Source organism: Oncorhynchus masou, chromosome 28 (genome assembly GCF_036934945.1).
Source record: "Oncorhynchus masou masou isolate Uvic2021 chromosome 28, UVic_Omas_1.1, whole genome shotgun sequence".
In the NCBI taxonomy this organism is placed as follows: Eukaryota; Metazoa; Chordata; class Actinopteri; order Salmoniformes; family Salmonidae; genus Oncorhynchus; species Oncorhynchus masou.
Genome location: NC_088239.1, coordinates 56,265,955 through 56,290,714, shown reverse-complemented (window position 1 = coordinate 56,290,714; position 24,760 = coordinate 56,265,955). Strand labels below are relative to the sequence as shown.

At 42.5% G+C, this 24,760-nt stretch overlaps 1 protein-coding gene across 1 annotated transcript in view; it reads left to right on the top strand.

Moving 5' to 3' along the window:
* The window catches only part of LOC135517953 (nuclear pore complex protein Nup214-like), an 80,936-nt gene that overhangs the window by 50,500 nt on the left and 5,676 nt on the right, over nucleotides 1-24,760 (top strand). Inside the window, 6 exon segments of the mRNA XM_064942693.1 lie at nucleotides 4,794-4,861; nucleotides 5,107-5,284; nucleotides 13,398-13,565; nucleotides 15,150-15,321; nucleotides 21,417-21,565; nucleotides 22,605-22,638. Of these exon segments, the coding sequence (XP_064798765.1) occupies nucleotides 4,794-4,861; nucleotides 5,107-5,284; nucleotides 13,398-13,565; nucleotides 15,150-15,321; nucleotides 21,417-21,565; nucleotides 22,605-22,638 (769 nt within the window).

Below are 24,760 nucleotides of genomic sequence, written 5' to 3'. Positions count from 1 at the left end.
ATGTTGTCGGCAGTGTAGGCTAAGGCGTGGCAGTGGGTGAGAAAATTGGGGTGTTGGGCTGAGAGAGTTTCCCCATTCCCAGCGATTCTCTGAATTCTCCCTCGTGCCAACAGGATGGGTTGGCCGCAGGGAGAGACAGCTGATCTCTATGTGGTACAACTCCGCAGTTACAGGACCAAGTTCACTATGTCTGTCCTAGGGTTAAGTGTTCCCAACCAGATAGGTTAATTCTGTTTTACCTTAGTGTATCTGTCTGGCCATAGGCCTATATTGCAAATAGTAGAGAGAGGCTTACATTCCATGATGTGATTACTTTTCCCTTTTATCTATACAAAGCTCTTAACATTTAATCCCCCATAATTGTTCCGGCTAACTGGACATAATCAGATCTACCTAGAGGAAGTTGTGCCTGACGCATGCATTATGTTGATATTGTTTGGAGGAAGCAGGGTCACACGGTCTGAAAGTCATGGGGTGAAGTGAAAATATGTTCCTATTTATCTGTAAAGGAGGAGGTTGTGATGGGGGTTAATTGAACTAAGGTGTGTGTGCTCACTGGTTCACATGCCTTTGTCAGTTTTTACTATTTAAGCAAGGCAATCGATGCAGTGAGGAGAGCAGCCCTGGGTCAGACGGTCATTTGTCTGCACTGCAGAGCCTATAGAATGTTCAACATGAATTACATTACCCTGCATCAGAGCAGGCCTGGTCCCTGTCACACTTAACAGAGCTTGATTGAGTAAGACATAGCCGAAGACCAGACTGTGGAATCTGTCTTGAAACCGAGGAGTCGGCTTAACCACCTGAACTTGTCCAATAAGAATGCTCCATTTTGAGGAAATCAGAGATACTTTGCAGTGTATCCCAAGGGGTGATTTTTATAAATTCATTATGTAGAGAGACGCTGAGTGATATCTAAGGGAGTGTTAATAGCCAGGGTCATAGTCTGTTTCTAAATGTCTTTGTGTGGGCCTGAGGTGACAGCAGGCTGTGTTCGATCTACAATAGCCAACTAGCCACGCCAGTACAGCAACATGTCACACTGTAAATGTCCCTGGAATTCCTATTGAGTCTGGATGCGTGTTCTTCATTCCCATGTATTATGTCTGTCCCCTTCATGGCTGGTGAGATATTACACCTCAGCATATTGTCAGTGTAGATACGGTATGGGAACTTGCCAACAGACTGTTCCGTTTTTATTTTGGAGCACGTTTTCAAACTGTACCTATGAACGCTCATTCATAAAAAACTGTTAATGCCCCATTGATAATGAGTGTTACTTTTTAGAAAATGTGTATACAGAGTCGGAAGCATTTATTTTACGCCTCTGCCTGTTTAAAAAAAAAAAAACACCACACATGGACTAATTCGAGCCACACACAATGTTGTGGGTGGGTGTCTTGAATTAGTTTTGTAATTTCAGAGATGGGTGAGTTCCATTGCCAAGTTCCTTGGCAGTCACAGCATTCATTTGAAGGGCAGTCCCCATACGCTGAAAAGACAACATTTTCCGATGGATTATTATGGGGGAATTGACTCTGGGCATGAGGGATTTATGGACAGTCGTACAGACAGCTTTCTAAAAGATGCCAATTTTAAACAGGGAATGAGCAGAGGCCCAGGGATATATGGGGAGTTGGGAGATATCCTGGGATCCGCTGGGTAGTGTGGCTGGCTTTCTCACACACAGCACACGCTTTGCCGCACACACAAAAGTTCCATCCATCTAGAGTTTGTCAGAAGGCTGATCACACTTCATACATTTCCAGAGTACCCAGGGGCATTGTCAGAAATATAAGTAGAGAGTAAGGTTGCAAAGGGTCGTAAACTTTCCGGTAAGTTTCTGGAATTTTTACTTAAATTCATTAAAAAGTTAGCTTATAACAGTGAACCTTTTTTGTGAGATACACAAGGCAATTCTACGTCTTGTGGCATATTTTGGTTAAAGTATCCTGAATTCAATGGAATTGCAACCCTCTGCATGCACAGTGCATTCTTCCATCACATGTACAGTGCACTCTTCCATCACATGTACACCTGATTCTCAAGATCTTGCACACTAATGAGATGCTTTTGAACCCACACGACTACACTGTCTGAGCTAAGGACTACATGCTTTCTGGTAAGGTTTGATTACAATACTGGGCGGGGTGAATATATTTTAGATGACATACAAGATTCTTTTGTTAACTAGTAAATAGTAGCCTGCAACAAAGTGTTTAAATCATTTCTAACTTTTTAACAATGTCTATATTAGCTGCAGTGAAATGTCTCCACACATCAGATAGTGCCAGTGGCATTTTCCTGTAAAGCTTAGGGAAAAACAGTTGAAAAAAACAATTTCATATACAGATAAATAGTTAAGCAGTTAAATTTAACAACTCTTTAGTAAGATAAATGTTTTAAAATGAAACATGTATGGAAACAGGTGAATTAACGCTCCTCAGTTAACAGGCTCAAACAAGCTAAAACCCACATGGTAGCAAAAACTAACTGCTGCTTGGTCTAAAGTGGAGGATTCCTACCCTCACATCACACCCATTGGCTGTGCTGCTCATGCATTGAATCTGCTCCTCGAGCACATCATGGAACTGAAAACAATGGATACACTGTACAAGAGAAATGGTTAGTTATGTGAAGGTTCATCAAGTTTTTTGCAGCAATCTACCTCACCAAGCAAAGTGAGAAGAATAAGAGCACCACATTGAAGCTGCCCAGCAATACCCGTTGGGGTGGTGTTGTCATTTATGACAGTCTCCTGGAGGGAAAGGAGTCTCTCCAAGAAATGGCCATATCACAGTCTGCCGATATGGACAGCCCCATCTAGAGGATCCTCCTGGATGATATATTTTGTGAGAGAGTGATAAGCAGCCTGAAACCTATAGCATTAGCCATTGCACCGATTGAGGGAGACTATGCCATCCTGTCTGATGTTCAGATTCTGCTTGCAGATGTAAGAGAATAAATCCGTACTGCCCTTCCCACTTCACTGTTGCTCCAAGAAGAGGAAACTGCAGTTCTGAAATGCATCAAAAGTATTGAAGACTTCTGCCTGAGGCCCATACACGCCACAGCGTACATGTTGGACCCCAAGTATGCTGGCAAGAGCATCATGTCTGGTGCAGAGATCAACAAGGCCTATAGTGTAATCACTACCGTGTCTCACCTCCTTGGCCTGGATGAGGACAAGGTTCTTGGCAGTCTGGCGAAGTACACTTCCAAGCAAGGGTTTTGTGATGGAGATGCAATATGGCAGTTGTGCCAACATATCTCATCAGCCACCTGGTGGAAGAGACTTTGCATCTGAGGCTCTTTCCCCTGTTGCCTCCATCCTCCAAATCTCACCAACATCAGTCGCCTCAGAGCGCAACTGGTCCTTGTTTGGGAACACACACACCAAAGCACGCAATAGGCTGACCTGGCCATCCGGGCAAATTTGAGGCTTTTTGAGCCCGACAACGAGCCATCCTCAAGGTTGGAAAGTGACAGTGAAGATGAGGCTTCAGAGTCTGATGTTCAAAAGGTGGACATTGAGGAGGTCCAGGGAGAAGACATGAAAGCCTGAGAGTAAGACAACCAAAGCTTTAGTTTCTAGACTATAATTTTACAGATGTATGTTGAAAATGTTTTTGGGAGATGCAATGGATCATTGGGGATCATTCAATAGTCCCTTTTTTTTGTTCAGTGAAATCATCCAATGTCGACTCATTTAATTAAAGTTCAATTCGTAACTAAATCGTTTTTTTTTTTTTCTATTGGAAGGATTTAATCATTTGCAATTGTCTGCGTATGATAAGGTAAAAGGTTTGTTTCTGTCTCCATATGATATGGTAAATATATCCAATGCAAAAAGCATCTACATTTAAATGGTATTAATATTAGTTTGCATATATTTCCGTTAATTCCCACATATTCCCTTTAATTCCCACGGAAGGTTTCCACCTCTTAATATTCCCCAAAATGTGCAATCCTAGTGGAGAGGGTGGGAGTTTGTCTCTTTCTGCTCCATCGTCTACCCCCCTTCAGTCATCAATAACCTGTGAGGAAAAGGGTTCTCTGTCGCCTTATTCTAATGCTACTGGAACGAGACCAGCCATCAAATGACTGCACTAGCAGTGTACACACACCCACATTTCTTACTTCCTACCACTGTCATCATCGCTAACCTTAAGACTGCACATCCCAAGCGTAATTTGTGATGTTGTGCATGGATTTATTGGAGAAGTGCATAGCCTGCAAAATACACAGAGTACAAGACATTAGGAACACTTTCCATGACTGACTGATCACGTGAAAGCTATAATCCCTTATTGATGTCACATGTTAAATCCACTTCAAATCAGTGTAGATGAAGAGAAATAGACCGGTTAAAGAAGGATTTTTAAACCTTGAGACATGGATTGTGTATGTGTGCCATTGAGGGTGAATGGGCAAGACAAAATATTTAAATGTCTTTGAACGGTACTAGGTGCCAGGCACACCAGTTTGAGTGTGTCAAGAACTGCAAAGCTTCTGGGTTTTTCAATCAACTGTTTCCCGTGTTTATCAAGAATAGTCCAACACCCAAAGGACATCCAGCAAACTTGACACAACTTGGAGTCAACATGGGCATTGGAGTCAACATGGGCCAGCATCCCTGTGGAGCTATTTCAACACCTTGGAGATTCCATTCCCTGACTAATTGAGGCTGTTCTGAGGGCAGAAGAGGATGAAACTCAATATTAGGAAGGTGTTCCTAATGTTTTGTTCACTCAGTATATATCTAATGTATTTTCTGTCTTCTTCGCTCCCAGCTTTCGGAGGCTCCTCCACTAACTCAGTGTTTGGTCAACAGCCCAGTGGTGGGAGTGTCTTTGGACAGGTAACATTCACATTTTACTATGTGTGTAAAATATAAAACCTTCCTACCATTTGATATGTAACACTTCAGTAGAAGACCCCCAAATATCCCTCTTCAAATGCGACCACACCACTCACATACACGGTAGATGTATTATTGTATTTGGGTAAGAACTCAGCCGAGAGCCCATACACTAACTACTGCATAACCAATTATGATCATTATGACCTTGTTGTGACTGTGCCCCCCTCCCTTCTCCCCTGCAGCAACCATCCAGTGGTGGGGGTCTGTTTGGGTCTAGCTCTGCCACTGTAGCAGGCTCCCAGCAGGCAGGGGGAGGCTTCTTCAGTGGCCTGGGGGGGAAACCCAGTGAGGACGCCGCCAACAAGAACCCCTTCGGCACGCCCGCCGCCACCGGGGGCTTCAGTCAGCCCAACCAGACAGGTGAGAAGACCCATAGGGGTGGTGAAGTTGTAGCAGAAAGGATGACTCATCTTATAATTAAACTTCCTGTGCAATTTTAGGACAGTTATCATTAGCAAGAGACCCTTTGATTGACAGGATGATAAAGTTGACTGATATACTCACTTTTATTGCCGCTTCGTTTCATACCAGCAAGCAATACAATGAGAATCACCAGAGCTTTGATAAGAGCACAAATATTATCAAGGTAAATATGTTCATGTAAATGTAGGGAAGTAGCCAATATAATCAATTTAGTTTATGAACACAGTGTCACATAGCGGTGTGATTTAACCTGTTGATGCCGGAGGCACTGACAGCGTATGTGTTGTCCTATCTGTGACAACACGAGTCTGCACCATCCTCTTGCTCCTGGTCATGTTACTGCTCAACAGACTGACTGGCAGAGTTTTACATAGAAAATAGGCTTCTATCTGCATGTTTTCTTATTCTAATTCAAACAGCATTTAATCATCCATGTTTGTTCTGTAGATTAATGCAAATATGTTCATATTTTCCCAACCTTGTGGTGGTACGTGATTCATTTCTGTTAAACATGTAGGCTAGAAGAGTAGAAATATCCAGCTTGATATGCATTTGAGCCGCCCCCGTACCATTCTACTGTACTCTCTTTTGTTCCAAATTGAAATGGGGCAAAATTCTGATTATGGTTATCTGAATATGTATGCCCCATTTCAAGGGGACTATTTGATAGGATAGTATTCCCCTTGCATGCCCAAAGCTTTGATTCTTATGAGAAATGTCATTCTCTGCCACTCACGTATTGCCTTCTAGGACATTTTCCCTGAACATATATCCCAACCCACATTGTTTCACCCATGTCTTCACCCATGTTTATTTTCTCAATGCGCAGCATGACATGCATGTAGACTATTTTAGCTTTTAGTCAAATTCCTAAATTCCATTAGTTCTTCGACACTCACCTTTGGGAAGAGCACTGCAAATTAGTATTTTCCTTGAGTAGCTCTCAACGGACAGTAGGCATTGTGCCATGCTGCGTAATACATCAAGTGTCCGTGCCTATGTCTTCCACACACACCTAATACCATTCAGCCACTGTGGCAGTCACATATCCATTTCTTCCTTCTGCCTGTTACTGATGAAAAGTGAAACCCTTTATCTGATATTGCTGATCAAGCTCCTTAATGCCCAAAAATGTCGTCTTCTCCTGCCCTCAGTTATTGATTGGCATCATGGTCAGTCAGTCATGTAACTTGTCCATGTAATCACCCAACTCTTTGAGAATCCATTTTGATTTGAAAGGTGTTTCTTTTCTTTTCTCTCACATTGGTTGCCTTCAAGTTACTGTCTTGTAAATTGTTGGAGCGTGAAAGTGCTAAATTACTGAAAGTGGATGAGATGTTTGGAAATGTTCCACCTTTGCAGAATCGCCAATGAGATTGCAGTGTTCTGTGTCATTTACACCTTAAATGTAGTGAAGTACTTGCCATGAGCAGTATTACCATATGGCCAATGCATTGTGCAAAAACACTCAGCCTTGGAAAAGTATGAAAATGGCCCCTAGAAAATAGCCTCCTCTATGAACGCGAAAGGCCATTTCCAGTCTGTCACCAGCGGACTCTCACTAGCACATTGCTAAAAGCCCAGAGGGGATTTAACGATAGAATCCTTATACATCTCTACAGTGGTATAAAAAAGAGAGACTGGACTGTCGTTCCTCTTGGCTTATTTGAGCTGTTCTTGCCATAATATGGACATCTTCTGGATACTTACCCATACCTTGTCAGAACACAACTGATTGGCTCAAACGCATTAAGAAGGAAAGAAATTTCCACAAATGAACTTTTAACAAGGCACACCTGTTAATTGAAATCCATTCCAGGTGACTACCTCATGAAGTTGGTTGAGAGAATGCCAAGAGTGTGCAAAGCTGTCAAGGCAAAATCGGTCGAATTACCGACCCATTGATTTTGTTAGTTACTCTCACTCAGATATCAAATTAAGAACTGCAAACATTTATTTCCACCCTATGGAAAAATGAGTAGAATTGCATAAAATGTGTTATAAAGCTGCTAATTATTCTCTGCCCAATCGCAAAGTCTTTAGAATTGCAGGAAATTAATATTTCAAGACCCATTTAATCTTTCCTCTCTTTTTTATACCACTGGAGAGATGTATAAAAGCCAGGTCAGATGAAGAGACTGACATTCCCAGCCAATTAAAAGTGAAACACGCTGTAAAGATAACCCAGGTCTCCCTCAGTCTTTTTAACTGTAAAGTGTGTTGCTGTCATGACACCCCTGAAACGATATTCCAACACATCGTTCTGGAGATTAATTTCTAATGAAGGTGGAGGGAGAGAAGTCTACATTTTCCTTGCATGATTGAATTTTGAAGTGGTGATCAGTGAGTGATGACTCATGGCTGGAAATTATGTAAAATGTTGTCCTCTTCATGCTCAGTAGACTATAGAGCAGGGATTGGCAACAGGAGAAAGTAAACAAACAAATAAAAACTGTGGGCCAAAATAATTGACATTGGTGGGCCAGTTTTGGCCCACAGTTTTTTTTATTTGTTTGTTTATTTTTGTTTAAAAAAAATGTTTTTAAATCAGCTAAAATGTGTTTAATTTAGGAAATCTGTTCCCAAGTATTCACACACAAAAAGACACTTGATCATGTCTGAATGTAATCAAAGTATGAAGTGATTGTATTTGAAAATAATCTATTTTGGGGCTTAGTGGAATGGCGCCGGAGAGGATGGCTGACATTTTACGTGCTCCTAACCAGCTGTTATTATGTTGTTGTTTTTTGCATTGTTTATAACTTATGTACAAAATAAGTAAACAAATAATGTTGCTGCTACCAAAAATCACTTCAGAACAGAGATTACTCACCAGGAACTGGTAGAAGCTTTTTCCTTTTACGAGTCCGACGTGAAGGATATACTGCTTTGCCGGGAACAGGCCCAAATCTCCGTCATTTGCGTGAAGAGAAGACTCAGAAAAATGGGGCGGAGGTCGGGCTGCCTTCTGAGAATTCAAGGGCGAGCGAGCAAATCCTCACTACCATCCGTTCTATTGGCTAACGTGAAATCATTGGAAAATAAAATCGATGACCTACGAACAAGATTAAACTACCAACGGGACATTAAAAACTATCACCGAGTCATAGCTGAATGACGACATGAATAACATACAGCTGGCGGTTTCTACATTGTATCGGCAGGATAGAACAGGATAGTATGTCTTCCATTTCCTAATAATTGCTCCCACAGTTGATTTATTATTGCAGATTCAGTCTTCCCAGCCTGGTGCAGGTCTACAATTTTGTTTCTGGTGTCCTTTGACAGCTCTTTGGTCTTGGCCATAGAGTTTGGAGTGCGACTGTTTGAGGTTGTGGACAGGTGTCTTTTATACTGATAACAAGTTCAAACAGGTGCCATTAATACAGGTAACGAGTGGAGGACAGGGGAGCATCTTAAAACCTGTTGAGGCGATGGGTTCCCCTACGGGAAATCCCCCCCCGTTCAGCTGAAAAGGTGGCGCAGGGAATGCAAAACTATTCTTTAGAAATATTTAACCTCCACACATTAACAAGTCCAATACCTCAAATGAAAGATAAACACCACATCTACCCAGCGTGTCAGATTTTTTAAATGTTTTACGGCGAAAACACAACATACATTTATGTTAGACCACCACCACCAAACCAAAGAAAACACGTAGCCATTTTTTCCAGCAAAAGATAAAAATCACAAAAGCAGGATTAAAAAAAAATCAATCACTAACCTCTTAAATCTTCATCAGATGGCAGTCATATGACATGTTACACAGTACATTTATGTTTTGTTCGATAATATGCATTTTATATCCATAAATCTCGGTTTACATTGACGCCATGTTCAGAAAATCCTCCAAAATATCCGGAGGAATTATAGAAAGCTACGCCAGATAACAGAAATACTCATCATAAACTTTGACTAAAGATACATGTTCTACATATAATTAAAGATACACTGGTTCTTAATGCAACCGCTGTGTCACATTGTTTTTTTACGTTACAGAAAAAGCCTAACATTGCAATAATCTGAAACGGCACTCAGACGTAACAATATTTCTCCGCCATGTTGGAGTCAACAGAAATACAAAATTACAACATAAATATTCCCTTTGATGATCTTTCATCAGAATGTAGTGCAAGGAGTCCGAGTTCAACAATAAATCGTTTTGTTTCATAATGTTCAATTCTCGTGTCCAAGTAGCAGCATTTGCTATCACTTTCAGCTCACATGCCCAAAAATGACTTCTGGTCCAGGATAACTTTGCATGAAAACTTCCAAAACTTCCAAAAGACATATTACAGGTCGAAGAAACTGGTCACACTCAGTGCAGAATCAATCTTCAGGATGTTATAATCATATATATCCAATAGCATTCCAACTGGATCATTCGTTTTCATCTGGGTCTGATTGGAACAGCCGTAGCACTCAAAGACAAATGCGCCACAACAAAATGGCATTATTTTGCAACACCGACTACTTTCCTTCCCATTAGGTCAAAGTTTACAGCAAATGCTCCATTACACTTTCTACTGAATGAGGACATCTACTGGAAGACGTAGGAAGTGTTTCCAGATCCATAACTTGTTGGGAAGGAAGGGGGCGATGACGTCAAAGTTGCGCCAAATTTCAGGATTTCAAAACTTGTTTGGAAGATTGCCTGCCCTGTGAGTTCTGTTATACTCACAGACAATTCAAACAGTTTTAGAAACTTCATAGTGTTTTCTATCCAATATTAATAATAATATACATATATTAGCAATTTAGGACAGATTTTGATGCAGTTCACTATGGGCACGCAATTCATCCAAAGTGGTAATACTGCCCCCTATCTCTTAAAGAAGTTGTTACAGGTCTGTGCGAGCCAGAAATCTTGCTTGTTTGTAGGTGACCAAATACTTATTTTCCACCATAATTTGCAAATAAATTCATAAAAAATCATACAATGTGATTTTCAGGATTTTTTTCTCATTTTGTCTGTCATAGTTAAAGTCTACCTATGATGGAAATTACAGGCCTCATCTTTTTAAGTGGGAGAACTTGCACAATTGGTGGCTGACTAAATACTTTTTTGCCCCACTGTATGTGAGAATGCTATTAATTTACAACAGCTCAGCGTTCAACACCATAGTGCCTTCAAAGCTCATCACTAAGCTAAGGACCCTGGGACATAACACTTCCCTCTGCAACAGGATCCTGGACTTCCTCCCGGGCCGCCCCCAGGTAGTAAGGGTAGGTAACAATACATCTGCCACGCTGATCCTCAGCACGAGGGCCCTTCAGGGGTGTGTGCTCAGTCCCCTCCTGTACACCCTTTTCACTCATGACTGCATGGCCAAGCACGACTCCAAAATCACCAAGTTTGCCGATGACATGACAGTGGTAGGCCTGATCACCGGCAACAACAAGACAGCCTATAGGGAGGAGGTCAGTGACCTGGCCAAGACAGTCGTGAAGAGGGCACGACAAAACCTATTCTCCCTCAGGAGACTGAAAAGCTTTGGCATGGGTCCTCAGGTCCTCAAAAGGTTCTACAGCTCCACCATCGAGAGCGTCCTGACTGGTTGCATCATCGCCTAGTATGGCAACTGCTCGACATCGACAGCAAGGCACTAAGGAGAGTAGTGCATAAGGCCTAGTACATCACTGAGGCCAAGCTTCCTGCCATCCAGGTCATTTATCCTAGATGGTGTCAGAGGAAGAAAAATTGTCAGAATCCTGCCACTGTAGTCATAGACTGTTCTCTCTTATACCGCACCGCAAGTGGTACCGGAGCACCAAATCTAGGTCCAAGAGGCTTCTACCCCTAAGCCATAAGACTCCTGAACATCTAATCAAATGGCTACCCAGACTATTTGCCCCCCCTCTTTTACGCTGCTGCTGCTCTCTGTTATTATCTATGCATAGCCACTATAATAACTCTACCGACATGTACATATTACCTCGACTAATCTGTGCCCCCGCACATTGACTCTGTAACGGTGCCCCCTGTATATAGCATCGCTGTTGCTATTTTACTGCTGCTCTTTAATTATTTGTTACTTTCTTATTTAAAAAATAATATTATACTGCATTGTTGGTTAAGTGCTTGTAAGTAAGCATTTCACTGTAATGTCTACACCTGTTGTATTTGGTGTATTGCGAAAAATAGTTTTATTTGATTAGTTGATTTGATTTATTTGTTACGATAAAAATTGCTGTATTAGGTGCCCTACCCATGCAATAGAGGATTATTCAGGTTTGCTACATCTCTCTTGTCCTCGCACTCATTCTCTTGGAGGGGACCAATAGCCAATTCGAGAACTTGTTTAGGGTTTCCCATTCCATTACTTAGGTGAGAAGCTTAGCTCAGTGGCGCCATGTCTAGAAATCTTTTGGGATCCTTTTACGTCAATTTTAAAGGCCCAGTTATGTCAAAATTCAGTTTTTTCTTTGTTTTATATCATATTGTTCAACAGAGGATGAAGCGAACTGTTAGAGTGAAAACATTTGATAATTTGAAAATACAATCTACACAGGACCTTCTAATCAGCAGGTTTGCATGTGCGGTAGTTTCGACTTTCCATGGCAACATCGTGGTATGTGCGGTAAATTGGTTAATAGACCAATAACAAAGAGTTCCAGACCTCTCTGAGGTCCTGCATTTGTTATAGAATGTTAGCGCAACAATTGCAGCGTTCCTGTACCTGAAGATCATTTGGGAAGTATTCAGACTTTTCCCACATTTTTTTACATTTCAGCCTTATTCTAAAATTGATTCAATTGTTTTTTTCCCTCCTCAATCTACACACACTACCCCCATAATGTCGAAGCAAAAACAGGTTTTTAGACCTTTCTGCAAGTACTTTTTATGAATGAAATATCACATTTACATAAGTATTTAGACCCTTTACTCAGTACTTTGTTGTAGCACTTTTGGCAGCGATTACAGCCTCGCGTCTTCTTGGGTACGACACTACAAGCTCGGTACACCTGTATTTGGGGAATTTCTCCCGTTCTTCTCTGCAGATCCTTTCAAGCTCTGTCAGGTTCGATGAGGAGTGTGGCTGCACAGCTATTTTCAGAGGTTCAAGTCCGGGCTCTGGCTGGACCCCTCAAGGACATTCAAAGACTTGTCCCGAAGCCACTCCTGTGTTGTCTTGGCTGTGTACTTAGGGTTGTTATCCTGTTGGAAGGTGAACCTTCGCCCCAGTCTGAGGTACTGAGTGCTTTTGAGTAGGTTTTACTCAAGTGTATCTCTGTACTTTGCTCCGTTCATCTTTCCCTCAATCTTTTTTCCACTTCACTAGTCTCCCAGTCCCTGCCACTGAATAAATTCCCACAGCATGATGCTGCCGCCACCATGCTTCACCGTAGGGATGGTGCCAGGTTTCTTTGACGTGGCGCTTTGCATTCAGGCCAGAGTTCAAACTTGGTTTCATCAGATCAGAGAATATTGTTTCTCATGGTCTGAGTTCTTTAGGTCCCTTTTGGCAAACTCCAAGAGGGCTGTAATGTACCTTTTTACTGAGGAGTCGCTTCTGTCTGGCCACTCTACCATAAAGGCCTGATTGGTGGAGTAATGCAGAGATGCTTGTCCTTCTGAAAGTTTCTCCCATCTCCACAGAGGAACTCTGGAGCTCTGTCAGAGTGACCATCGGGCTCTTGGTCCCTTCCCTGACCAAGGCCCTTCTCCCCTGATTGCTCAGTTTGGCCGGGCCACTGTGTTCTGCAGAAATCAATTTCGAGTCTCATAGCAAAGGGTCTGAATACTTACATAAGGTATTTCTGGATTTTATTTGTAATATATTTTCTACCTTTTAACTGTTTTCACTTTGTCATTATGGGGTATTGTGTGTGGATTGCTGAGTAAAACAAATATTTAATCAATTTTTGAATAAGGCTGTAACGTAACAAATTTACACAGTCAAGGGGTCTGAATACTTTCCGAATGCACTGTAAATATGAACAGGACCGGCACAAAACATTTGCACGGCACCTATTTCTGTCTACATGCTATACTGCTATAAATCCACTGCTATAACTCCACTTTTAACCTCTGTCTGTCCTACAGGAGGACCCACCCTGTTTGGGAACAGCGGGGCCAAAACCTTTGGCTTTGGCTCTCCAGCATCAACATTTGGAGGGGGGGAGCAGACGGCCAGTGGGACCTTTAGCACGGGAGGCGGGAGCGTGGCTGCTCAGGGGTTCGGCTCCTTCTCCACTCCTGCCAAACAGACAGGTAGTTTACACCCTCAACCCAAAATCAGTGACAATAGTCACACAGCTCCGTCAACTACAGACTTGTGTCCATGGTTATTTTCAAAAGTGTTGTTCAACAATGTCACAAAAAACCCATCTGTTATTAAACTTTGGGTCTCAATAGCCTATCTTACAAAATATATCACTTTGAAGAGTATGTTGATTCAAACTTTTTCAAGCAAGCATCTTTCAATTGCAAAATTTCTACAAGGTAATATCACACCTGCCGGCCTAACTTACACAATACAAGGTGGTACAATAGGGTAGTTGTAATACCTACCCTCTTTAAACACATTCCCCATCACTAGCCTCTCTAGTCTTTTTGACAGTGATAGTAACGACCCTTTACATTCTTGGCTCCGTCTCTGATGTCGTCCTGTCTTCCTCTGTCTGCTGGTGCGGTGGTTGGCTCAGTGTCGTGTGAGGGTCAGAGAATGGGGCAGGTGCTGATGGATGAACACTCCACACACGCATCACTTCCTCCCCAGCAATGCGGAGGGGGAGGCTCCACTCCCTGCAACCTCAGCTGCCCCCAGCTCTAGCTCCCCAAGGAGAGACTCACTCTGTCCTCCTTTATCATCTGAGCTACAGCGAGAGTCACCTTATCTCTTTCTGCCAGTACAGCACTAGTGGAACATGGTCAGGCTACATTCCACAATGCTGCGTCTTTCATAGCTAGTGAACAGTCTTGGTGTCTATTTGGCCAGAGCAGTCATAGCATACATTTTGTCAACGCAGTTCTAATATTTCCTCAAGCTTGCTAAAATTATAGCATGTCTTAGCAAATAGAAAGTCATAGCGTTCCCCAAAAGTTATTACCACTGCAGTTTTGTCTTGGCGTTTTACTCAGCTAGCTTTCTGGCACTGCCAAAGGACATCACCTCTCCTAGCTTTATCATAGGCATCTACCCCTAAACTCTTGGGCCCATATTCACAAAGCCTCTCAGAGTAGGAGTAACTGATCCTAGATCAGCACTCCTACTCTGAGAGGCTTTGTGAATACGGGACCTGGGGGTTTTCAGTGCTGCTCCAAGGAATGTAATCCTATTACATTAGCTCAATCAATTATTCACTGGGCCGTGCTCGTCTCGTAGCCAGGCTGTAATTTCAGTGCTCCCCTCTCTTTAACTCCTCCTCCTTTCTCAGCCCCAGAGAGTGTGTGGTTGGCAATCAATTCCCGTCAAGCCCTCCTAGCCCTTATGCTATGTGTGTGTGAGAGCAATTGTCCCTGACCGGAAATGGAGTGTTGTAGAGCAGATGATAATACAACATTATTAATCTTGTTGGGATGTTAGTTTTAGGGCATCACCAGCTGTGACATATACACATGGCTCAAAATGTAGGAATAAGGTAAATGGTGCCTCTATTTTTGAAGCCTTTGCTATTATGTATGGTTAGTGTCCCCTGAGACGTTCTTCCATCCCCCGTCTCAACCAATACAACAATATTGCTCATACACATGTCAAGCGTATTCATGTAACCATCCCTCTCACACGTATTTTATCAAATGCAAAGTCAACCACCTGACCCTTCCTCACACACCCCTCTTTCTGTACCCCTACAGGTGGTTTTGGGAGCGCCCCTGTGTTCGGTAGCCCCCCTGCTTTTGGGGGCTCCCCGGCTTTTGGGGGGGCAGCAGCGTTTGGCTCGGCACCCTCTTTTAGCAGTCCCATGGGCTCCTCAGCCAACAAGGTGTTTGGAGAAGGAACGGCAGCCGCCAACGTGGGAGGATTCGGGTAAGAGAGACACCCCTGTTAGACATGTATTGGATATGAAGAGTGAAGACTTTTAGAATTGTTCTGAAATTACAGCTGAATATTCTTGATAATACTGACCATACAGGCTTCAGAATGTCTTTAAATGTTTTTATGCATTTATTGCTGTGTATGTGATATTGTCTGGGTTGGTTGTCATGTATATTAAAAAGGTTGACTAATAAAAGGAAAGCATTATGGGCAAGGGTTTCAGCCACCTGAGGGGCTAGTTATGCAACACCTCACGTTCTAGCTGACAGCACGATGACACATCCCTGACAGTGTTTTCATATTCACACATGGTAAATAAGCAATTGTAGGCTAACCCCCGACCTCATTTCTCAACTTGGGCATAACGCCCTAAGCCCTGCTCATCTACACTAGCCAGGTTTCCATCCAATTGGTGACAGATTTTCATGCAAATATTAAAACATTAGCATAAAGAATATATGTGTATTTTCCTGCCAGTGGTGTTTCCACCAAACTGACTTGTTGTGGATAAAAATCAGTGCGTGATGATGTAGTGCACACAAGGTAATTTTTTGCTTAAGTTTTCATGTACAGTGCCTTCAGAAAGTATTTACCCCAAAATGACAGTGAAAATGAAGCCTGTCCAGAGTAAAAAATATTCCAAAACATGCATCCTGTTTGCAATAAATCACCAAAGTAAAACATAAAAAATAAAAAACGTTTTACTTCATGTTCTGAATACAATGCGTTATGTTTGGAAATCCAACACATCACGGAATACCACTCTTCATATTTTCAAGCGTGGTGGTGGCTGCATCATGTTATGGGTATGCTTGTCATCGGCAAGGATTAGGATGTTTTTTGGGATAAAAAGAAATGGAATAGAGCTAAGCACAAGCAAAATCCTACAGGAAAACCAACAGACACTGGGAGATTAATTAATCTTTCAGCAGGACAATAACCTAAAACACCAAGCCAAATATAGACTGGGGTTGCTTACCAAGACGACATTGAATGTTAATGAGTGGCCTAGTTACAGTTTTGACTTAAATCTGCTTGAATATCTGTGGCAAGACTTGAAAATGGCTATCTAGCAATGATCAAGAACTCATTTAACAGAGATTGAAGAATATTTTAAAGAATAATGTGCTAATATTGTACGATCCAGTTGTGCAAAGCTCTTAGAGACATACCCAGAAAGACTCCGTTGTAATCTCTGCAAAAGGTGATTCTAACATGTATTTTTGACTCTGGGGGTTGAATACTTACATACTCAAAACAGTGTTTTATGTTTCACCCCCGCCCCCCCACACACACTTTGACATTAGTATTTTGTGTAGATTGTTGACACAAAAAGACGATTCAAACCATTTTAATGCCACCTTGTAAAACAATTTTGAAAAAGTAAAGTGGTTAGTATTGTGGAGTAACTACAATGTTGATCCATTGATACACCATCCAAAGTATAATTAATAACTTCACTATGCTCAAAGGGGTATTTCATGTTTGCTTCTCTCTTTTTTTTACCCATCTACCAATAGGTGCCCTTTGTCAAGGCATTGGAAAACCTCCCTGGTCTTTGTGGTTGAATCTGTGTTGGGAATTCACTGCTTGACTGAGGGACCTTACAGATAATTGCAATGTGTGAGGTACAGAGATGAGGTTGTCATTTTAAAGTCATGTTAATTAAGAAATAAGGCACAAAAGGCAGTGATGTAGCATGAATATAGTCACAGGTATATGGCGTTGTTAAACGCGATAAGTAACCCATTTACTTATTGCTTTTATAAAACCGACATTTACTTGGATATGTCCATGATAATGACGTTGATGCGTGATTTCTCATCTCATTTCTCATCTGGGCACTGTTCACGCAACACGGAGTGTACAAAACATTAGGAAAACCTTCCTAATATTGAGTTGCACCCCCTTTTGCCCTCAGAACAGCCTCAATTTGTCGTGGCATTGACTCTAAAAGGTGTCAAGTGTTCCACAGGAATGCTGGCCCGTGTTGACACCAATGCTTCCTTCCCACAGTTGTCTGCATGTCCTTTGGGTGGTGGATCATTCATGATACACACGGAAAACTGTTGAGTGTGAAAAACCCAGCAGCGTTGCAGTTCTTGTCACTCATACTAGTTCTCCTGGCACCTATTACCATACTCCATTCAAAGGCACAAATATTTTGTCTTGCCCATTCACCCTCTGAAAGGCACATTTACACAATCCATATCCCAATTGTCTCGAGGCTTAAAAATCCTTCTTTAACCTGTCTCCTCCCCTTCATCTACACTGACATCAATAAGGGATCATAGCTTTCACCTGGATTCACTTGGTCAGTCTATGCCATGGAAAGAGCAGGTTGTTCCTAATGTTCTATACACTCAGTGTATGTACGGTACTACAGAGATCAAATTTAAAAAGTGAAACTTTGTTTCCAGGTTAGACAGACAGAGACAGCAAGGCGTATATTAACCCCCGCTGTACCAAACTAAATGCTAAGCTGGAAGCGAGGGGAAATGATGTGCGAGTTGAGATGAATACAAGAGATGATTCAGACGGCAACATTAACATGACATTCTTATGGCGGTGCAGTGATAATGTTTAGATGGTACTGTTAGCAGGCATAGGTGTGTCTGTAATGGCCAATACAGCACGGCTTGGAATGCTGCTCATCCAATCAGCATCCAGGATCCAAACAACCAGTTTTATTAACATTGTCTTGAACACAAAGTGAGTCCATGCAATGCATTATGTGACTTGTTAAGCGAAGTCTTACCATAACAATGGGGTTGAATACTTATTGACTCAAGACATTTCGGATTTTGATTTATAATTAATTTGTAAAAATGTCTCCAAAAATAATTCCTCTGACATTATTTGTAGGCCATTGACACAAAATCTCAATTTAGCCATTTTTAGAATTCAGGCTGTAACACAATAGCATTTGGAAAAAGTCAAAGGGTATGAATACTTTCTGAAGGCACTGTACTGAATAAAAATCTAAAGTTCAATGTGTTTCCATTTTCATTTTCAACCGATAGTTTTGTCACAGCTGTTGCGTTAAATAACAAATGTGCCCAGTCTGGTCTTGGTATGTGCGCTTTACAGCTCACAGATGCGGTGCGGGTAGTCTACATGATGACATTATTATGGATCATTTAATGACATTCAAGCATCAATCATCATGTCACCAGAATAAGACCCTGAGTCTGTCTGTTGGAGAGGAGCATAAAGCTCATCAATTTGCACTTTCACCACTCTGTAACATTCATCATAACTTATTTCATCTGTAGGGTAATAAACTGCATGGTTTCCAGATTTGTAGTGGGAGGACGACACACCATGTCATCGGGTGACTCCAAGTTTACTTCAATATGACGTTTATTATATCAATATTTTTCGCATTAAGGCATTTCCACTACTGTTTCTCTCATAACACATTTTTCCAACACGAAAAGTTCCCTCCATGTCGAATGAACAAATTATCTGTCAGCATTTATAAAATTGTACTGAAATGTCCTGTTTTTCTATACGGTATGACTTGAGAATATGGTTACTGGCACACATTGTCTGCTTCGTCTTGCCTTCAATGAGTTTGAAATTTAGTATAGGAAAGTCCACATTAGTTTAGGGCAAGCATTGCTGGTATGTTTTAAACACAATTCATCGGGGGATGGGATTCTGTCAGCTCTAACCACTCAGACCCCCTGCTGAGTCAACCTCTATTCCGAGTTTAACTGCAACCCTCATTGTAAAATCATGGGAGAAAATGGGATTATTCCCCCCACCGCACGTGCAGGCCTGCTGGGGCGCTGTGCACTTCTGCCAAGACCCAAACCACGGAGCCATACAGAGAGAGATTATTCCACCCAGATAATCCCACTCTGGGGTCATACTGCCAGATGACTTTAAGATGGGCTGGTTCCTTCCTTCTATCTATCTTCTATCTACCCCTGGGGGTCGTGTATTGGGCACAAGTTGTCAGGAGGGGATTACCGGCTAAATCCCCACCCCTCAATCCTCTACCACCCCCTACTCTCACTCGCGCGCACGCACACACTTTACACCCTCTGCCTTAGGTCCTGTTGGTTTCAGGAAGACGAGCTAGCCTTGCCCTGAAGTCATTTCTCAGTTCTGTCTTGTCAGGGTTTAATCCCATGGGACTGTCAAATGGCAGCAGGCTTAGTGTTTTCAGTCATTCCTTTCCTCGGTTGTCAGTTTTTTTTCAGTCTAGTTCTTTTCATAATGTCAGGACTTGTGAGGTAATATTTTACCGCTCTTTATTTCGATTGTCATCACCCGTCGTCCTGTTCACAAAGATAAATATTGAAGTTGTTTACGAATGCCGGTCCTAGTTTAGTTGTTTTCCAAGCCTCTGCAGAGATTTATTAAAAGATAGTTCAAAGATAAAACGCCTCAGGACTCCCTACAGCCAGTAAATGTCACCCTATCTTTAGAAGTGGTTCCTCAATTTAGCCGTGGGGCTGTACAAAGTGGGCTTGGGCGATATCCAGATTTTCATACCGTTTCTGTACCCTACCGGGGTGTAAGCTATTACCGGAAGTACACACAAGGGGTGCTATTTCCAAAAATATATATTTTTTGTGGTGACGCACAAAACAATTTAGGCAACAGGGATCTTGATCCAGGAGGGTATTAAATGTCCCTGCTGTAACCAAGAAGCTTGATTTTGACATCTCGGCAGTAGGCAAGTTAGCTAACCTAATGCTTAGCTGGAACCCTGAGTTGGATATAATTTATTTGACACCTCTTAGATTTATTATAGTTATAATCAACCTACAGTAATAAGCAGTGGCTTTGCACGAAGCCCCCGCGAGGTATTGGAAATCATACTGGTGGTATTTGTAAATAACCCTGTATACGGTATAAACAGTATATCTCCCAAGCCTAGTAGTTAAAGATGAACCTGGTCCTGGATTGACCCAAGAGTGGTTAAAGACAGCCGGCAGGCCGGCCGGCAAGTGATTGGCTCCCATATTAAGGTCAGAGGTCAGCCTATATTTCTGTCCAGGGGTCTGCTTCCCAGATTAGAACCAGCAGAGCAGCTGAGCTGGCTGTGGCCTGGACTATTCTCTACCCCTCTCTCTTCATTACTCTGTCTCACTCTCTTCTTTAATGTCACTATCTTTTTGCCCTTGTTTCTGTTATCTTCCCCTCTTTCCTTCGCTCTCCTCTCTGAACGGCCTCACACACACACAATGCTATATTCTACGTCAATTCCCCTTCCTCCTCCCCTCGTCTCTGCTGATGTTTGACTCTCGAAAACTAATCCTGGAGGTACAGCTGTGTGACTGGTGCTGCTCTTGTATCTCACTTCAGGGCAACTGAAGCCTCCATGTCAAAATATAATAATTTAAGATATGCCATTTATCAGACGCTTTTATCCGAAAGGACCTAGTCATGCGTGCATACATTCTACATATGGGTGGTCCAGGGAATCAAACCAGCTATCCTGCCATTGCAAGAGCCATGCTCTACCAACTGAGCTACAGAAGACATCTAGCTTTCATTTAGACTGTTCTACTACACTTTTAAACTGAATAAAACATTAAAACACACTCCTCTCCCTGACAGTGACCCAGCCTCCACATACAGATCCCAGATCAGTAAGGGAAGTGCCGTGGGAGCGTCAGCGACTTATTCCATTGTAATTCAAATAAACTATTATTGCAATATGCTTTGATGTAATGGGCTCTGATATTTTTCCAGGCAAGGCTGTTTCTCTGCATATTTTAGGAACCTGTCCTCTGGGTTAGAATGGTAATGTGAGCAGAGTAGAGGGACTGGGGCAGTGTGCTACAGTGACTATACTAGACAGTCTGTAACCTGGAGGAGAGAGGAGCGCAGGTCATAGTAATTCGACCTCTCTCTGTATGGCGTCAGGGGGTTCAGGATTGATGTAGTATTTAGGGTGGATGGAAACTGACCAGCATATTTCCCAGTTTGAGTATCAATAATGTAATAAATCAATTGTACCAATGTTTTTTCTAAGCAACACATCTTCCTGAATTTTGATTAGGTTATTGTTAGATCTATGAAATCTGAATCTATTTTTAGTAGTTTGTTTCTCTCTCCCCTCACAGCTTTGCCTCCACTCAACAAAGCACACCGTCGTTTGGTGCACTGGCCAACCAGAGTGCCCCGTCCTTTGGTAACCTGGCCCAGCAGGGGTCAGGGTTCGGAGCTCCTCAGCTCAGCGGCTTCTCTGCGTTCGGACAGCAGGGAGGAGGAGGTGTGTACTACTATCTCACCCATTCAGCACTTTCAGATCAGTGCAGAGGATGCCACTCAAGAGGATGCACTCCAAGTCTTCATTGACATGTTCCCTTCCCTCCCTCTTCTAGTGACTAAAACTGTACAAAGCATATGAAATGATTCCAACACCCGGCTTAGTCTTATCTGCCCCTGCCGTCTCCTCCCCACTCTCCCAGCCATGCTAACAAGGAACAAACAAAAGAGCTCAAGTCTTCGTTTGAAGTCCTGCCAATGAGTCTCTTCCCATATTCCCCTGAACCAGAGCCACTGGTTCGCTCAACTCATTAGTGGCTGGATAAATAGCAGTCAGTTAGCCTAGTGGCTAATGCTATCCCCCAGCACTCTGTCTGCTGTGCAGTACAACAGGGCCACAAGATGCAGTGCTAGGCTAATGCTAGGATAGCCGTGGGGGTGGTGGAATCCCACCAGCGGCTTCCTATTAACCCAAATACCTGCTATGGCCGCATGCCGCCACGCAAGCTACTTTCTGTCAGAATAATGTTTGTATATGGCCCAGTTTTCTCAAAATGGGAAGAGGAGGGTGGGAAGACCACTTTTACCATCTTAGTTTCACTCTCTCGTTCTCTCTTTTTCTTCTTGTTCTCTCACTGTATTTCTCTCTCCTTCCTCTACTCCCTCACATGCTTGCCCTCTCTCCCTCTGGCTTTGTGTCTAGCTCTCAATATGTCACTCTCTGACACACACACACCCACACACTTTACTTTTCAAATCGTCCAGCCTCCCTCTTATTTTTCCCTCTGTCTCCCTCCACTCCTGCTCTGGAGCCCTGGATGATGCTGTTTGCGTATGTCCGATCGTTAGGTTTAGAACAAGTCATATTATTGTGGTTTATACTGTGTTTTATGTGGTTGACTGGCTCTGTACCAGAGGTAATACGGTGGAAATAGTAGTCGTTTTCTCTCTGATTCCGTCTACATTATACAGAGGTGTTTTAATTTTTTCCACTGATACGTCTTCATCTACATGGTTAATTGTGTTTGTTGGTTTTCTTGCAGGCTTTGGGTCTGTTGGTGGATTTGGGTCCAATCAGTAAGTATCACTCATCGTTGGGCTCTTCTGTGTGGGGGTACGTGTTTCGGTAGTGTGCGCTCATTTGATGTGTTCACATAAGTGTGTCTATCTTTGTGCTTGAGTGTATACATTTGTCTAAGTGTACGAACACTCCCTACGCACACACTTGCATGTGTGTCTCTGTCAGTAGTGTGTGGAGGAAAAGTGTGTGACCACAGCACACTTCTGAGAATCTGAAGGGCAGCATGAAGTCACAGCTGGCTTTCCTACTATATCATCCCTCCTTCCCCACCATCCCCCTCCACTCTTTTCTCCCCCTCTCGTCTTCCTCACTCCTTTCTCTTGTCCCTCCTGTACCTTTTTCAACCCTCGCCTTCTCCTCCCTCAAACCATTGATCTCTGTACCCTTACCCCAGACACTCGCCCCCTCTACCCCCTAATTGCTCTCCCTTTCCCCCTACCTCATCTACCACTCTCTACACTCTACCTCCTCCCTCTCTCCCGCTCCCCTATTTTTCTCTTCCCTCCTTTTCCTCCTCTTCCTCCCCTTCCTCCTCTCCCTGTGCTGCTGTGTCACATAGCCGCTTCCCCCAAGGTGCATTTTTAGTGGAATGCGATCTGAAGTGCTCAGGAGAGTGGCGACGCAGCCCGGGCTTTGTTAGATAAGCTCCTCTCTCTCCCTCTGTTCTGCTTCACCCTCTCCCCCTCCTGCTCTTCTTCCTGTTCTCATCTTCTTCTATTCCTTTCTCTCTCCTCCTTATTCCTCCCCATTTTGCTTCCTCCATCTCCCCCATCTTCCTCTTCCTTCTCCATTCTCCTCACTCACTCTCCTCTTTGTCCCTTTTTTCCTCATCCTCTTCCTCTCATCATACCCATTTATTATTATTGATGAAAGCAAAATGCTGTGCCAACATGCTCTGAGAAGGGATATCTGTTTGTTTTATACTGAACAAAAAAATAAACGCAACATGCAACACTTTCAATGATTTCAGTGCATATAAGGAAATCAGTCAATTAAATTAAATTCATTTAGCCCTAATCTATGGATTTCACATGACTGGGCAGGGGCGCAGCCAATCAGAATTAGTTTTTCTCTCACAAAAGTGCTTTATTACAGACAGAAATACTCCTTAGTTTCATTGGCTGTCCGGGTGGCTGGTCTCAGATGATCCCGCAGTTGAAGAAGCCGGATGTGGAGGTTCTGGGCTGGTGTGGTTATATGTGGTTTGCGGTTGTGAGACCATTTGGACGTACTGCCTAATTGTCTAAAATGACGGAGGCGGCTTATGGTGGAGAAATTAACATTCAATTATCTGGCAACAGCTCTGGTGGATATTCCTGTAGTCTCCATCAATTAATTAACTAATTGCACGCTCCGTCGAGACTATTTTTATTTCACCTTTATTTAACCAGGTAGGCAAGTTGAGAACAAGTTATCATTTACAATTGCGACCTGGCCAAGATGAAGCAAAGCAGTTCGACACATACAACAACACAGAGTTACACATGGAGTAAAACAAACATACAGTCAATACTACAGTAGAAACAAGTCTATATACGATGTGAGCAAATGAAGTGACATAAGGGAAGTTTTAGGCAAAAAAGGCCATGGTGACAAAGTAAATACAATATAGCAAGTAAAACACTGGAATGGTAGATTTGCAGTGGAAGAGCAAAGTAGAAATAAAAATAATGGGGTGCAAAGTAGCTAAATAAATACAGTAGGGAAAGATGTAGTTGTTTGGGCTAAATTATAGATGGGCTATGTACATCTATGGTGACAACTGCGCATTTTAGTGGCCTTTTATTGTCCCCAGCACAAGGTACACTTGTGTAAGGATCATGCTGTTTAATCAGCTTCTTGATATGCCACACCTGTCAGGGTTATCTCAGAAAAAGAGAATTGCTCACTATAAGGGATGTAAACAAATTTGTGCACAAAATAAGCTAAAAATAAAAAGAGAACAAGCACTGGTTAATTTATTAATCCAGTCTGGCAAATCCATGAGGCTGTGCAATGAGCCACCTTTCAGAAAATTCCACCGAACACTTGATCCCAAATGTAAAACTCAAGGCGCTGCTAGAGTAATCTGGTTGATTGCTTTGCAAATGGATACAGCAACCCAGAAAGTTAAGATTC